The sequence below is a fragment of the Octopus sinensis genome, linkage group LG11, assembly GCF_006345805.1.
Source record: "Octopus sinensis linkage group LG11, ASM634580v1, whole genome shotgun sequence".
Classification (NCBI taxonomy): domain Eukaryota; kingdom Metazoa; phylum Mollusca; class Cephalopoda; order Octopoda; family Octopodidae; genus Octopus; species Octopus sinensis.
The window spans coordinates 61,687,386-61,705,068 of record NC_043007.1 but is presented as its reverse complement, the minus strand read 5'-3'; the positions used below and the strand labels follow the sequence as shown (position 1 = coordinate 61,705,068).

General features: G+C 36.0%; 1 protein-coding gene across 6 annotated transcripts in view; it reads right to left on the bottom strand.

Moving 5' to 3' along the window:
- LOC115217500 overlaps positions 1 to 17,683 on the bottom strand; it is a 98,711-nt gene that overhangs the window by 80,865 nt on the left and 163 nt on the right. For 4 of the 6 annotated variants that reach the window (XM_036507564.1, XM_036507566.1, XM_036507568.1 and 1 more), the window contains exons 2-5: positions 11,708 to 11,977; positions 9,168 to 9,396; positions 6,006 to 6,133; positions 3,280 to 3,381 (exon numbers count right to left, since the gene is read on the bottom strand). In XM_036507564.1, the coding sequence (XP_036363457.1) occupies positions 3,280 to 3,381; positions 6,006 to 6,133; positions 9,168 to 9,396; positions 11,708 to 11,912 (664 nt within the window). In that variant the 5' untranslated portion in view covers positions 11,913 to 11,977. Of the gene's footprint in view, positions 1 to 3,279; positions 3,382 to 6,005; positions 6,134 to 9,167; positions 9,397 to 11,707; positions 11,978 to 17,304; positions 17,571 to 17,683 lie in introns of those variants that run through there. The other 2 variants (XM_036507565.1, XM_036507567.1) reach the window with 2 other exon arrangements.

The following is a 17,683-nucleotide window of genomic DNA, read 5'->3' as shown; positions in this document are numbered from 1 at the left end:
TAAGGTCTGAAATAGCAACAGATTATATCTTGTCATTGCATATAGCTGTGCAAGTATGCCTAAGGGGTTAACAAGTTCACTTTGCAACCATTAAGCCTGGAATTCAGTTGCACTACATGATATTTTGGGTAAACCCATTTACCATAACCTCAAGTTGACCAGAGCCTTGTGAGTGCATTTGGGTAAGTAGAAACTGTGTAGGAGCCTATCAAATGGACTGTAATTTGTTCCACTTGTAATATACTGATTTTACTTGAGGATTACATGAAGGGTGTACATCTCTGTGGAATGCTCACTCACTTCACAAGAGAATTCAATCAGGAGGTTGTCCAGTTGGTCAAACAATCAGACACTCGTAAGTCAAAATCAATATGCATGTAATAATGTCTGATCTTAAGTTTAAGTGAAAAGGAAAAGCAAGCAATAGCAGTCACGAGCTAAAAATCTGAATTTTATCACAATAAGTTGAAGAAGTCAATACTTTGCATATGGCTCTACCTACCAACTATCCCCACTTATAACTGTAAGTGAAGGAACCTTATGCACATTCAGCGAGCACTATAAATGCATCTTTACACAACAATATTTATTTTATAGTTAACCCTTTAGATAACAACTCACCTGAGACTGGACCCTGGCTCTATAATACAAACTTCCTGTATTAAAGTGATCTAAATTAAAATCTTTCATCAAAATTTATATTCTTAAACACCGGCTTAATAACAACAAAGTTATGTAACTAAGTTCTTCATAGTTTTCAAAATTAATTGAAATAAACGCACCATATTTCAATAGAAATATGGTAACAAAAGAATTGATGCATATAGTATACATATGGTTTGCATTTAAAGTAAATGATAATTTAATTTACGTTATCATAATATATTCACAGCTCTTTCTTGTTGTCATTTCATTTCCCTTCTAACTCCAAACCATATGTATCTCAGTTTTAGAGCATGTATAGTGTATTCTGTGTGTTATCAGTGACAGGAAGGGCATTTGTCCATAAAATACTAACTCAGGAAAGTTGTCTGATCCATGCTAGCATGGGAAGTGGACATAAAATGCTGATGATGAATGACAATTTCCTTATGATCCCTTATTCTGTTTATGTTAAGTAACCTTTGGTCAGCTCCAATCAAACAGGCCAACAACATGTAAATAGACACATGTAATCAACATTACTATCATTATCGTCTCTTAATCCTTTCGTTTCTGTATTTATTTTGAGATGCTCTGTGTTTCTTTCAATTACTTTAAATATAACAAAGAATCTAGTAAAATAACTTCGTTATCATTAAGCTAGTTTTAGGAACATAAATTGTGACTAAGGTCTGGTGGAAGATTTTAATTCAAAACTTATGAAAACAAGACATTTGTATTACAAAGCCAGAGCTGGTTTCAGCTGGGTCGGAAACGAAAAGGTTAATGTACTTCTACCATGCTAGCATGAGCTGGATAGCTCAACAGGGTCCAGTGGGTCTGAGGATTGTATCATGCTGCAATCTCCACTTTGGCATAGTTTCTACAGTTGAATGCCTTTCCTAACATCAACCACACTTTACATCTACTTTTAAGATGACAGGGTAAAACTAGGAGATTTGGCTTCTATTTCTAACAGGAGAAATGATTGTGTAGAGGCTCCTTCACTGGTTCATCCTGTCTTTTGTTATTAGCCAAAAGGACTGACTGGGAAATGTACATGAAAGACATTACCGTTTGTACTGTGTGTTAATAGTTTCATTGTAATAACAACCAAATATTGATACGAGAAGCATTGAAGTGTTTGGTACATTAAACCAAATAATCTGCCAGTCACTTAGAGGATAAAGGAGGGAAGGACAACAGACAATTGCTACTCTATAAATTGCAAACATTCTATAAACAAACATTTTACTATGCTACTTTACATGTTTTAATATAACGCAAAATAAATATTACAAAAGGTGTATTGAGTTTATAGTTTCAAATATTGACTTTCAATAACAGTAACTATGACAACTATAGCAGCCTGCTTAGTTAATTCCATTTCTTGTGGAATTACCATGTAAATAACACTCGTATTCTTGGGCAAGACATTTTACTTCATGTTGTTCCACTTCATTCAGCTGGCAAAAATTAGTTGTACCTGTATTTCAAAGGGCCAGCCTTGTCACATTCTGTGTCATGCAGGATATCCTGAGAACTAAGCCACTTGCACATAAATTCCTTGAGGAAGCTGTTCCGTTGATCAGATCAACTGGAACCCTTGTTGTAAGCAACAGAGTGCCAGTGAGTCACCTTGTCAATGGGAATGACAGTGTAAAACTAGGAGATTTGGCTACTATTTCTAACAGGAGAAATGATTGTGTAGAGGCTCTTCACTGGCTCACCCTGTCTTCTGTTATTAGCCAAAATGACTTCAAGTTAAAATATATAGCATGAAGAATGGTACTACATAGAGCTATAGAGACAAATACAATGCATATTTCATGATTATTTTTATATGCAATGTTGAGCTTCCGGTGAGCATGCACATGTGTTGCCATACTAACACCAATGACCACAATCTAGAATACATAGGAGGGAGTTTACTCATTGTCTTCTCAAAGTTCATTGAGAAATTTGTAAACTTGTAAAAAGAAAATACTTGTCAAATACTACCACTGTAAACTAGTAAAAATAACACTTGTCACTGTAAACATGTAAAAAAAAAGAACTCTTGTCAGATAATACCAAAGTTTGTTTTCCATTGGGAATTATTTACAGCTTTCTCAAGGATATTATTAATAAAAAATTAAGATCTTCCATCAAAATTTCGTATTAATTTGTTTTAAACACCAGCTTATTAGTGACAAGGTTATTATTTAAATTTCTTCATAATTTTCAAAATTAATGGAAATAAAAGTAGTATATTTCAGTGGAAATATGGTAAGGAAAGAGTTAAGCTAAAATAGCCAGATCCAAGAACAAGTGAAATATCAATATTGATTTCAAAAGAAATAAAAGATTTCTTTTATGTATAAATTGATCTGATAATATTGGTTTAAAAGTTTGGCTCAAGGCCAGCAGGTTTGGGAGAGGGGCTAAGTTGATTAAATCAACCAAGTATTCACATGTTTCTTATTTCATTGACCCCAAAAGGATGAAAGGCAAAGTCAACCTCAGCAGAATTTGGACTTGGAACATGAAGACAAACAAAACACTGCTAAGCATTTTGCCTGGCATGCTAAAGATTCTGCCGGCTTGCCACCATAATGTATCTGATAATATTAAAAGTTATCTCATGTTTTCACTCACCAAATATATATGACACATTTTGAGGATTACGTTTTTCCAGTTGAAGCAATTGTTCATGTTGCTTTTCAATACTTTTCTTCATCTCATTTTCATCAACATCACCTGAAAGAACATTCTTAACTTATACCAGGTAGACATATTTACAATAAATCTGTCTTCAAGAGATTGTTGAATAATATCTTACTTCAGGTTTTCAGAAAAATAGAACATCAAATGTAAAGTATACTAGCCATCTCAGTATGGCTAACCACTAAGGGTGGGTGTTACTGTAGCTTTTAGCCCCAGGAGATCATCGTCTCCAGCTGGCTTTAGGCACACTTTCTGTGCTCTTATGGTATTTGCAAAGGGAGGTCATCCCTCTCTCATAAACCTAAGTGATACGCATGGACTGCAGTTTCTAGGTATTTGCCTTTCTTGGGCATACGGCAATCACCGGTTTACGATGAAAGGGAGACCTGTTTGCAAATACTTATTGTTTTTCTAGTAACTTCCATCACTAAGGGCACAGAAAGTGTGCCTAAAGCCAGCTGGAGACAATGATCTCCTGGGGTTAAAAGCTACAGTAACACCCACCCTTAGTGGTTAGCCATACTGAGATGGCTAGTATACTTTACGTTGACGAGCGGTTACTGTTTACATCTGTTCAGAGATTTATTATTGCTTGCAGACAGTTTTTCGAAATCAGTGATGGAAGTTACTAGAAAAACAATAAGTATTTGCAAACAGGTCTCCCTTTCATCGTAAACCGGTGATTGCCGTACGCTGAAGAAAGGCAAATACCTAGAAACTGCAGTCCGTGCGTATTACTTAGGTTTACGAGAGAGGGATGACCTCCCTTTGCAAATACCATAAGGGCACAGAAAGTGTGCCTAAAGCCAGCTGGAGACAATGATCTCCTGGGGCTAAAAGCTACAGTAACACCCACCCTTAGTGGTTAGCCATACTGAGATGGCTAGTATACTTTACGTTGACGAGCAGTTACTGCTTACATCTCGTTCAGAGATTTATTATTGCTTGCAGAACATCAAATATTGTTGTATTTAGGAATGGTCATTTTACCAGTTTAGCCAATAAAAACACATGTACTATCAAAATTATCTATTTAAATATATGGTACTGGAGTAAGAAACTCAACTCACCAAAACAAGAATCTATGATTTACATTTTATGAGATTCATGTTGTCCTTAAGCTTTGTGTTGCTATTGGAAATATATCAAACACAGGTATGGCTGTGTAGTTAATAACCTTACTTCCCAACCACATGGTTTCAGGTTCTGACTCACTGTGTGGCACCATGGTTAAATAACATCCACTGGAGTCTTAGGCCAACAGGCTAAACCCTTGTGAGTGGATTTGGTAGACAGAAACTGAAAGTAGTCTGTTTTAACCTTCTCTTGATGAGGAGAGCTAGACTTATTGTAACATCTCCTTGTGACTGTTTACTGGTAGCATACTCAAGACATTTTGCATATTCCTTCTACAAATTATAATTATTACAATTACTACATAACTCAGAGCTTCCTGAAACAGCTGCTGAATTAAGAAATTTAGTATTTTCTGTATGTTTTATGCTCTATGTAAATTTATTTGTTATTATTTACATTGTGTGTGTGTGTTTCTTTCTGAATATATTCTTTTATTATTTTACTTGTTTCAGTCATTTGACTGCAGTCATGCTGGAGCACCACCTTTAGTTGAACAAATTGACCCCAGGACTTATTCTTTGTAAGCCGAATATTTATTTCAGTTTCTGTCTACCAAATTCACTTACAAGGCTTTGGCTGGTTCAAGGCTATAGAAGAAGACACTTGCCCAAGGTGCCATGCAGTGGGACTGAATCCATAACCATGTGGTTGGGAAGTAAGCTTCTTACCATACAACCATGTCTGTGCCTATATATGTAGATATATGTATGTGTGTGTGTGTTATGTGTGTGAGTGTTATGTGTGCACGTGTGTGTGTATGTGTGTATATATATACATATATATATATATGCACATATATATATATATTATATATATATATATATATATAATATATATATATATATATATATATTTATTTATAAATATTTATATATATATGTATAGATGCAGGCATGGCTGTATGGTAAGAAGTTTGCTTCCCAACCATATGGTGCTGGGTTCAGTCCCACTGTGTACCACCATGAACAAGTGTCTTCTACAATAGCCTCAGGTCAACTATAGCCTTATGAGTGAATTTGGTAGACATAAACTGAAAGAAACCTGTCATATTTATATATATATATACAGTGTATGTGTGTGTGTGTGTGTTTGCATATGTGTCTGTCCCCAACACCACACAATATTGGTGTGTTTAAATCCCTGTAACCGAGCAGTTTGGCAAAAAAAGACTGACAGAATAAATACCAGTCTTCAAAATAAGTACTGGGGTCAATTGGCTCAACTATAATTCTCCGACACAGTGCTCCAGCATGGCTACAGTCTAATGACTGAAACAAGTAAAAGAAGAAAAGTATATGATGGGATTTCTTTTATCCAATCAACCAAATACACTGACAAGGTTTTGATCAGCTCAATGCTTTAGTAGAAGATCCTTGCACAAGATACCATCAAGTAGGAATTTCTTCAATCAAAACATATAGTACTTTCAACTTAGAACTTCATAGAGACTTCAATGAAACTCCATAATACTCTGCTCATAAATAAACATTAAATCAATGATCAAACAAGGAAAAACTCACATTTAGCACCACGTGTCTTATCAAATTTTGTGCGAGCCATCATTTTTTCTTTGTTGTCCCACAAAAGGAACTCAACTTTGTAATCATACAGTTGTAACAAGATGCTGTCAGAAATTTTCATTGTGACCCTGTTAAAAAATTACCAGCAAAAATATTTAATAAATCAATGAAATTTCATAAATCTTTAACATCTATTCTTAGGTACAAATCCACATAAAGCTACTAAAATGTACTCTAATACCAGTAAAATATATTTCAACACCAGTGAGCATACTTTAGTACTTATATATTGTACTCTAGCACATTCTATTAAAAAATACTATAGTACATTTTATTAGTTCTATTTAACTAATCAAATTCAGCATTTTACATCTGCTTTCTAAGCTGGCATGGGTTGGACAGATCATCATGGTCTGAGTTACCTCCCATCGCTAGCTACAAGCTCCCAAAGATAGAGTGCCCTTATGTGTCATTTGGCTTAGTTTTTACAGCTGGACACTCTTCCTGATGCCAACCACACTACAGAGAGTATTGAATGCATTTTCTCATCACATCAACACTGGAGAACTTAACTAGTCATTGATGAGACAGGACTAGATTAACCTCAAAACCCTACACTTTCTCTGTACATTTAGCCAACCTCTAGATGTGGAAGGGTGCCATTTACACAGGAAATGTAAATTTAGAAAGTAAAAAAATGATGATAGACAGGTCATACAATAAACATTAACCATCCTTTTTATTGCAACCTAGTAATGTTCTTTAATCACTGATGGCTTCAGTTTCATGCAGTGATTCAAAAGAATGGTTACACTGAAGTGTTAATCAAACTGGGGTTTTTTTCCGAGCCTATGTAAGTATTTTGAGTTCAACCCTACAAGCTGAGGAAAACACTTCTCAGTTATATTGGGACCTATGCTGACAGTAATAATCTTATCTATGTACATTCAGAAAGCACATAGTTACACAAAGATGGAGTGGATCCCTCAAAGTTAGATTTTGTTTCAAGACATCTTCATACTAGACACAGTATGGTAAGAAGCTTGCTTCCCAGCCAAATGGCTCTGGATTCAGTCCCACTGCATGACACCTTGGGCAAGTGTCTTCTACTGTAGCCTCAGGCTGACCAAAGCCTTGTGAGTGGATTTGATAGATGGAAACTGAAAAAAGCCTGTCACACACACACACACACACATATATGTATATATATGTATGTGTATATGTGTGTGTGTGTATATATATATATGTATGTATATATCCATGTGCGTGTGTCTTTGTGTCTGTGTTTGCCCCCCACTGCCACTTGACAACTGGTGTTGGTGTGTTTATGTCCCCATAACTTAGCAGTTTGGTAACATAGACTAATAGAATGCCAGGCTTTAAAAAAAGACTCCTGAGGTCAATTTGATCAACTTAAATCCTTCAAGGCAGTGCCCTGGCATGGCTGTGGTCAAATGATTGAAAACAAATAAAAGATAAAAGATAAACAATACCAACGATAAGACGTAAACTACCAGTCATTTTGACAGCACATCAGTACTTTATCAACTCATTTAGTTGTGGCACATGCAGTTGCTTGCCTTAATATGCTTTACCTAGACAATGATAGGATTCGGTGATTCTCTTCCACTGTTTATTTTCCACATTGTAATGTAATCATGCTGACCCTTTTAAGCATTATGATAAACAGCTCAAATATATACTCATTGTCAAGTAAATAACAGTGTTTTACAGCCACTTTGTTTAATCAATGTCTTCATCATTTTCATGTCTGAACCATGCAAACACGGAAAGCATAGGACAAAAAGAATTCATTGAGGCAGATTTTCTATGGCCTGATGTCCTTCCTGTAACCAATCCTTACTTGTTTACAATCATCACATGATGCAAGACAAGGACACACACACATGCACATGCATACATACTATTGGCTATTTTAGTTTCTGCCTATCAAATTCACTCACAAAGCTTTGGTCAACTCAGGGCTATAGTAGAAGACACTAGCTCGAGGGACTATACAGTGAAACTGAACCCAAAAACCATGTGGTTGGGAAGTAAACTTCTTAAGCACACAACTATGCCTGCACACATATATGTTACAGTATATTTATGTCACTAAGGCAGCGAGCTGGCAGAATCATTAGAACACTGGGCAAAATGCTTAGCAGTATTTTGTCTACCATTCCGCCGAGGTTGGCTTTGCCTTTCATCCTTTTGGGGTTGATTAAATAAATACTAGTTACGCACTGGAGTCGATGTAATCAACTTAATACCTTTGTCTGTCCTTGTTTGTCCCTTCTATATTTAGCACCCCTGTGGGCAATAAAGAAAAAAATATATTTATGTCACTAAGGCAGCAAGCTGGCAGAAACGTTAGAGTGGTAATATGTTTGTCTTTACATTCTGAGTTCAAATTCTGCCAAGATTGGCTTTACCTTTCATCCTTTTGAGGTCGACAAAGTAAGTACCAGTTGTGTACTGGGGATCGATCTAATCAACTGTCCCCCTCCCCCAAAATTTTGGGTTTTGTGCCTAGAGTAGAAAAGAATATATTTATGTCACTTCATTTATCCATGAAGCACCTTAATCTATAAAGGAGGCAAGAGGATGTGTAAAGGCTCTCAATTCTTTTAGCTGTAAGGGTATCAGTGACACAAGGGAAATAGTTAGCAATGGTCGTTGGTAGACTGTGGTTCGAAAGACACACTTGCCAAAACTGAATATTGGTTTCAAATTTTGGCACACACTCAGCAGTTTCAGGGAAGGGGCTTAGTTAGTTACATCAGCCTTAGTACTCAACTGGTACTTATTTCATTAGCTCTGAAAGGATAAAAGCAAAATCAACTTCAGTGGAATTTGAACTCAGAATGTAATGACAGACAAAATTCCATGAAGCATTTTACCCAGCATGCTAACAATTTTGCCAGCTTGCCATGTTGCCAAAAACAAATATTTTTTTCTACTCTAGGCAAGAGGCCTGAAATTTTTGGGGAGAGGGCCACTTGATTAGATTTACCCCAGTATGCAATTGGTACTTAAAATACCGACTCTGAAAGGATGAAAGGCAAAGTCAAACTTGGCGGAATTTGAACTCAGAACGTAAAGCCAAAACCAAATGTTATAAATAAATAAACTACTAATAACACAAGTTATTTTACTTACTTATGATCCCACGAAATCCAAGCAACATTGTTCAAATGATAAAACTTACAGGTTTTTACATCTGCCTTGTCAATGTAGATACGAGCAAAATTTTCATAGAAAACAACGTCAACCTGTGAAACGTCAGTGCTGAGTGGAATAAGTTTGAACTCCAAATGATAGAATCCTAATGGTTTTGTCATTTCTAGTTTTGGTGAGGTCTTCTTTGATTGTGGTTCAGGTGGGTCAACTGTCGCACATAGAAACACAACTTTATTATTGAATATTAATTAGATTTCTTGGTTATTTTTTACAGGGGTTTTTGTGCAAACATGTGAATGAATGTATTTGTGCATGTGGGAAATGTATGTGTAGTGTGTGTGTGTCTACATGTGTGCATGTGAATGTGTGTGTACATGTGTGTATTTGTGTATGTGTATTTTTTTTAATTTTTATTTTATCTAGTTTCAGCTCACAAGCTGTGGCCATGCTGGGGCACCGCCATTGTGTATATGTTTATGAGGTGTGTATGTGTTAGTATGTGTGCTGTTTTCTAATGCAGTGGATCCTAGACTAAGTTCTTTTATTTAGTTGTGTTTGTGTTTCATCTGGGGTAATTTTTTGCTTCTTTTTGGTTTTTTTGTTTGTTTCTTTCTTTTGGTGAGGGTTCTATTTTGAGCTTTAGTTTTTGTTTACAGTATTTATTTCTCACTGAATTTACTTGCTAATACATATGAATGCATGAATGTGCATTCTAATGTGCTATGATTATTCACAAAATGGGAATATGTGTGTATGTATTATGTGCATGTCAAGGGAGATACACTGGAACAGCCACTCTAACTTATGGGGACTTGCACTTGCAAATAGCCATTTCTGCTCTGACAGTGGTGAGTAGGGATTTGGTCCTGGGGCTGAGAATGCCAGAGGTCTCTACTGCCACAGGCTCAACTAGTGGAACAGAATCTGTTCTGTGATAACATTTAAAATCTAATGTAATATAAATATTTCAATGTACTCTAAAATAAAATACAAATGGTTCTGGTAACTCCATAAGGCCACAAAGAGTTCGTGCTTAGATCCAGTGGCTCAATGTTAAATGAATGAGAGATAAATCTCCTGATAGGATAGTAGTCTTTTGCATGTGACATTCTAAGACTGGATATACATTTTCAACTGTTTGGTATACTAGGGTTTGCAGTATACTGTTTAAATACCCAACAAAAAGACCTAGAGTGAACTGGAGCTTAAGAGTTAAGAAGCTAGTAATTCTAAACCAGCAAGGGGGCTTCTACATGGATGCCCAACCTGCTAAATTTCTTTCGAATCAAATCTACCATCATAAACATGGGCGGACACACTAAGCACCATTATGCCAGATACTGCTATAAAGATGTGGTGATCATAATTGAAATGCTTTTGCTCATAGTTCTGCTCAGTAAGGGCTAGTTGAGACCTAAACAACAGCAATACATGTTTTAATAGATTATCATTGTCGTATTGATGATGACGGTGACAGCAGTATCATCATCACCATTTAATGTCCATCTTCCATGTTGGCATTAGTTGGACAGTTCAATCAGAGTATTGTGTCAGGCTCCAATAACTATTTTGGCTTGGTTCTACAGCTGGATGCCTGTCCTAATGCCAACCACTTCCTGAGTGTATTGGGTGCTTTTTTGTTTTTTTGTGGCACCAGCACTAGTTAAGTCACCAAGTAACTTGCAAAACAAGCACCCTTGAGTGAATGGGGTTTTAATAAAGAGTGAAGTGGCTTTATGCTAGATGTTGAGAGGCTAAAATATGATAGAGGGACAGGAACATATCTCTTGCTGCAGAGAAGATACATGGTTACCCTGCATTATATAAGAGTGGGTGAGAGTAACTGGGAAGAGAGACAAAGACAGTGGTGACAAAGTATCCTTTCTTGTAATAGAGGCACATGGCCTAGTAGTTAGAGCAGCGGACTTGCGGTCGCGGGATCACAAGTTCGTATCTCAGACTGGGCAATATGTGTGTTTATGAGCGAAACACCTAAGCTCCATGCACTCCAGCAGAAGGTAATGGCAAACCTCTGCTGACTCTTTCACCATGACTTTCTCTCACCCTTTCCTCCTGCTTCTTGCAGCTCACCTGCGATGGACCGGCATCCTGTCCAGGTGGTGGAACCTATGCGCCAATGAAACCGGGAAACCAGCCCTTATGAGCTAGGCATAGCTCGAGAAGGAACAAATAAAACATCCTTTCTTGTACCCTCATGATACATGAAAGGAAGAAGTGAGAATAGGAACAAAGGATCAGGAAGGGTAGGAGAGTAAATTTGCAAGAGTTATGAGAAGAGAGTGACAGATGGTTAGTGATGGGGTTAGAGGTGAATCTATCTCATCCAATCTATTAAGTAACAATTTATCAAATAAGTTGGCCTCTGTGTGATTTTGTAAAACTTCAAATAAAATATTCTAGCATTGAATCCAGTGAGTAGTTTGAGCTTCAGAAATTTAGCATGTTGTAAAATCAGTCACAGAAAAAAAAAGAATTAAAAAACAGACAAAAACACTTACAAGAAGCCATGCCAAGGGATATACACACAGTGAAATTAACTTTGTTGGGGTTTACAGTTCCACTAAATGTCGCCTCACTGCTTATAGCCTCTACAAGCATATTATCTTCAGGAATATTGGTCTCTAGAGTGAGGGAAATGTCATCTGCAGATTCAAACAGCTCATCCTCATCTTGACCATATTCTTCTAATGAGGCCGCTTCCATTGTGTAAAGACTTTCTGCAATGTTTATAGTTCTCTAATTCTCTTTAATGACTTCAGTTGAAATATCTGCAAATTGGAATATAGTCAAGAAATTATACCTTAGTTATATGAAGGTTACACTGTCATTAAGGAATCCCAAATTAACTCGGAGATATATATTTGAATATTGTCTGGGTTTAATGCATCTTTCTCTGTTTATACTTCCTTATATGTATTTATATACGAGAGAGACACACACAGAGATGTATATATTACTTACATATACTCCAGTCTTCATCTCCTAATGAAATGATTTCAAACCACACAGCTTGACTAAGTGATAAGAAGCTTGCTTCCCAACTACATAGTTCCAGGTTCGGTTCTACTACATGTACCTTGCATAAGTATCGTTTACTATAGCCCTGGTCTTCCCAAAGCCTTGTGAGTTGATCCAAAGTTTTGTGAGTGGATTTGGTAGACAGAAACTGAAAGAAGCCTGTTGTATATTTGTGTGTGTTGTGTTTACATCCCAGTAACTTAGTGGTTTAGCAAAAGAGTATGATAGAATAAGCATCAGGTTTAACAAAAGTAAGTACTGAGGGTTAATTCATTTGACTGGAAATTCTTCAAGGTGGTGCCCCAGCATGGCCACAGTCTAATAACTAAAACAAATAAAAGATATATATATATATCATTATCATTTAGCACCTCCTTTCCATGCTGGCATGGGCTAGGTGGTTTGACTGGAACAGGTAAGCCAGGGAACTGTACCAGGTTCCAGTCTGATTTGGCTTAGCTTCTATGGCTGGATGCCCTTCCTAATGCCAACCACTCCAAGAGTGTAGTAGGTGCCTCCTACATGTCATTGGCACATGTACTTTTTATGTGTCACCATCACCATAACTAGCCATGATTATGATTTCACTTGGCTTGATGAGTCTTCTCAAGCACAGCAAATCGCAAAAGGTCTCAATCACCTGTTATCACCTGTGTAAGACCCAACATTCGAAGATCATGCTTCACCACCTTGTCCCATGTCTTCCTGGGTCTACCTCTTCCACAGGTACCCTCTGCAGTTAAAGATCAGCACTTCTTTATGCAACTGTCCCCGTCTATATACCTCACATGACCATAACAGTACAGTCTTCTCTCTTGTACATCACATCTGATGCCCCTTATGGCCAATTTTTCTTTCAAGATACTTACAACATACACTGACATTGCACATCCAGCGAGACATACTAGCTTCATTTCTTTCAAGCCATCGCATGTCCTCTGCAGTCACAACCCATGTCTCACTGCTGTGTAGCATGGCTGTTTGCACACAGGTATCATACAATCTGCCTTTTATTCTGAGGGATAAGCCCTTTGTTACTAACAAAGGTAGCTCTCTAAACTTTGCCCGGCCTATTCTTATATATATATATATATATATATATATATATACATACATACATATATATATATATAATATATACACACAATATTTATATATATTTATTCTTATATATATATATTAATATTGCTATTAGATGAAGGTTTTAGCTCTCATTTCTAGCAGGTAGATGTATGCATACATCCTTATGATTGATATATATATATATATATATATATATATATATATATTGATATATATATATAATATGCATGTATGTATGTATGTATGTATGTATGTATACACACACACACATGTCCAAAACAAACAAGTTCTCAGTATAAATTTACTTATTTGGTTGCTAAGCCATTAAGGAATGTTATTGCACTACACCCAGACATTCTCTATCCCACCAACAGACACACCACACTCACTCGATCTAATGAATGTAGTTTACATGCAGTTTCAGAAGTATAATCAACAGCATACCTGTAAATATACTATCAAATTAGTATAAATGAATATACAATATAAAACACCCATAACGAATATTAATCTCAGAACACATAGAAATATATACGTATATGGAATACATATTTTATTTTATTCACTCTCAAACTTACCTTTGAGCACTTATTCTAAGTGGCCAGACATAGCTCCTGAACTTTTTACATCCTTGGAATATATAAATATATATGTACATATATATATATAAACAATTGCAGCATGGAAGGTGTTTATAAGCCATTTAAGAAACACACAAAAACCGTTAGATTCACTTCAACATCTAAATTTAATTTGTCAAAATATTTTCGTCGCTTTGAGACTGCGACCTGTTCACTGACAAAATTTCATGCTGCACGAAGTTTTGTCAGTGAACAGGTTGCAGTCTCAAAGTGACGAAAATATTTTGACAAATTAAATTTAAATGTTGAAGTGAATCTAACGGATTTTGTGTGTTTCTTAAATGGCTTATAAACATCTTCCACTCTGCAACTGTTTTTGTTCCAGCACACGATCTCAAATCAAGTCACTCGCTATGCAAGTACATATATATATATATATAATATATCTGGCTTCACAGATCCCAGTAGAACCGTCCAACCCATGCTAGCATGGAAAACGGACGCTAAACGACGATGATGATGATGATGATATTATGTATATGTATATATATATATACACACACATATATTTATATTTATATATATATATACGCACACACACACACATATATATATATATACATATATTCATACTCATGCAAGTACATATATATATATATATATATATTACGTATATGTATATATATATATATACACACATATATTTATATTTATATATATATACGCACACACACATATATATAAATATACATATATTCATACTCATACAAACATACATGCACAATGATCTTTCAGCTCCCATTGATCAAATTCACTGATGGGGCTTTGGTTGGCCCAGGGCTATAGAAGAAGACACTTGACCAACGTGCTGTACATATAGTGGATAGAACTCAAAATCATGTAAACATTCAAACATATCAATGTATCTGTTTATCACACACACACATACACAGACAGACAGACAGACAGACAGACAGATAAATAGATAGATAGATAGATAGATAGATAGATAGATAGATAGATAGATAGATAGATAGATAGATAGATAATTAGATAATGTACATATATATGTACAACATAAATATTTATACATACAGCATACACACTTAAATATATATAAACATCTATGTGGTGCGAAATTTGCTACCCAACTACATGGTTTCAGATTCAGTCCTACAGAGTGGCACTTTAGGGAAGTATCTTCTATATTGCCCCAGGATGATCAAAACCTTGGAAGTGAATTTGGTTGACAGAAACTGAAAGCAGTTTGTTGTATCATTGTCATCCTCACCATCATCAAAAGGAAAAAGATAACATCATATGTTATGTTTTATTTTTTGCCTGCTTCAGTCATTAGTCTGTGGCCGTGTTGGGTACTGCTTTGAAGAATATTAGTTGAACGTATTGCCTCCAGTACTTATTTTTTAAAGCTTGGTACTTATTCTATTGGTCTCTTTTGCCTAACCACTAAGTTATGGGGGACATAAACACACCAGGACTGATTTTCAGGTGGTGCAGTGGATATGGCGAACACAGACACAAAGCCACATATGATATATATATATATATATATATATATATATCCCCCTCTCTCTCTCTCGGAGAGGCACAAGCACCTACACACACAGCAGTAACTTCTACCCATCAAATTCAATCACAAAGCTTTGCTCAGCCCGGAGCTATATATATATATATATATATATATATATATATATATATATATATGTATATATGACAGGCTTCTTTCAGTTTCTGTCTACCAAATCCACTCACAAAGCTTTGGTCAGCCCGAGGCTATAGCACTAGCCCAAGGTGCCATGCAGTGAGACTGAACCTCAAACCATGTGGTTGGGAAACAAGTTTCTTACCACACAGCCATGCCTGCCCCTATATACATATAAAACTAATCAACAATTGAAATGAATATTCGTGTTTTCCATCTGAGTTATTGAATCAAGCATAGCCAAGGCCAAATACAGACTAATTTTGATAGAATTATTGGGCTTTGTAGTCTTTGCCAAAATATTTTTCTGCTGGTGCTACCTGCAGCTGTAATTGCCAACAATATTCTCAAATTAACACACTCATTTGACTCATAAGGTCAGTTTTTCAGATTCCGTTGTGTATATATTCACCCTTGTACAGGTTGCCAACCTGTCATATTTGTCAGCTGAGTGGACTGGAGCAACATGAAATGAAGTGGTTTGCTTAAGAAACACATCACCTGGTCCCAGTCCAGAAATTGAAACCACAATCTTGCCATCATGTGTTCCAACACTCTAACCACTAAACCACATGCCATGTGCCGCAATCATTTGGAAATATCTCAAAAGAATTTTATTGTTAGTAATGGCTAAAATCTGTCTAATTTTTATGAGACTCCTTGTATTTGTAGTATTATATCAAAAGGTCCAACTTAGTTTTGCACCCTACACCATTGTCATAATAATAATAATGAAATTATTGTATACAGTGCTCAGGTGCACCACAACAAATAAATAAATGCACCCTTTTAAAGCCTAGCCAGGCTCATGGGTCCGGTTTCCCGGTTTCAATGGCGTATGTATTCCTCAGCTGGATGGGACGCCAGTCCATCACAGCGTTACTTATTTTTGCCAGCTGAGTGGACTGGAGCAATGTGAAATGAAGTGTTTTGCCCAAGAACACAACACGTTGCCTGGTCCAGGAATCGAAACCACAATCTTACAATCATGATGCTGACACCCTAACCACTAAGCCACGCGCTTCCACAACATAATGTAACTCTTCAGTATAATTGGTCCATTCAGTAAAAAAATTTGATTGAAGATAATTCTTGTGGCATTCCCTATAGTGTTTCGAGGAATTAATAGCTGGTCCATTAAATATATTTGAATTGATAGATTCTGGATACTGGAAATAAATCAGTGGTATTTTAAAGGGATCAAATTGTTGCCTATTTAATTGCAGTTGATAGAGCTGTAAATAATTTTATTGTTGTTGATATTGTATGTATGTATCTCTGTACATTCATAGATACATGTACATGCTGAAGCATGGAACAAACTGCCGGCATCAGTTGTTAGTTGTTGGAGTACTGCATCCTTCAAAACTTCCATGCTTCCTGAGATTCGCCAACACTACACCTGATTTTCTCCTCACCATACACATGCAGGCATGTATCTGACTCATACACTGTTCAATTTCCAGACATTTGTATATTACTGCATATTCTTTATACGCACTTTTGACAAGTTGTGGTGCAATAATTACAATAATTTCATTAGTATTGTTATTATTCATACAATGTACACATACACATATAAATACATAGATGTATGTGTGTGTGTGTGTAGAAACAAAGTACACCGCTTTTGCTGAAAATAAAGATTCGTATAGTGAAAAATTCCCATTTTTAATAAATGATCTGTTACCTTTTTTTCCTTTTGAACACTTAAATAATGCAAAAATAGTTATTCAAATTATTCAAGTATGTATATCAACATGTGTTGTTGACTTTGACTTGTTTTTTGTCAGCAGTTTTTTAAGTTATTTTAGTTCCCAAACTAATAACGAAATTGTCAATTTAGGCATTAAAAAAATTTAAGGGCATTAGAAACAACACGTTCCATTAGGTGTCGTTTCCTTGTGTAGTGTGCGTGTGTGTGTAAATATACTCTCGCACACACAGACACGCAAATGTATATGTAGCTATGTGTGGTGTGTGCATGTGTGTATATATGTGTGCGCGTGTGTGTGTGGGTCTTATCAACACAACTAAAACAAAACCTCATTCAACGCTCCTGTTTACGT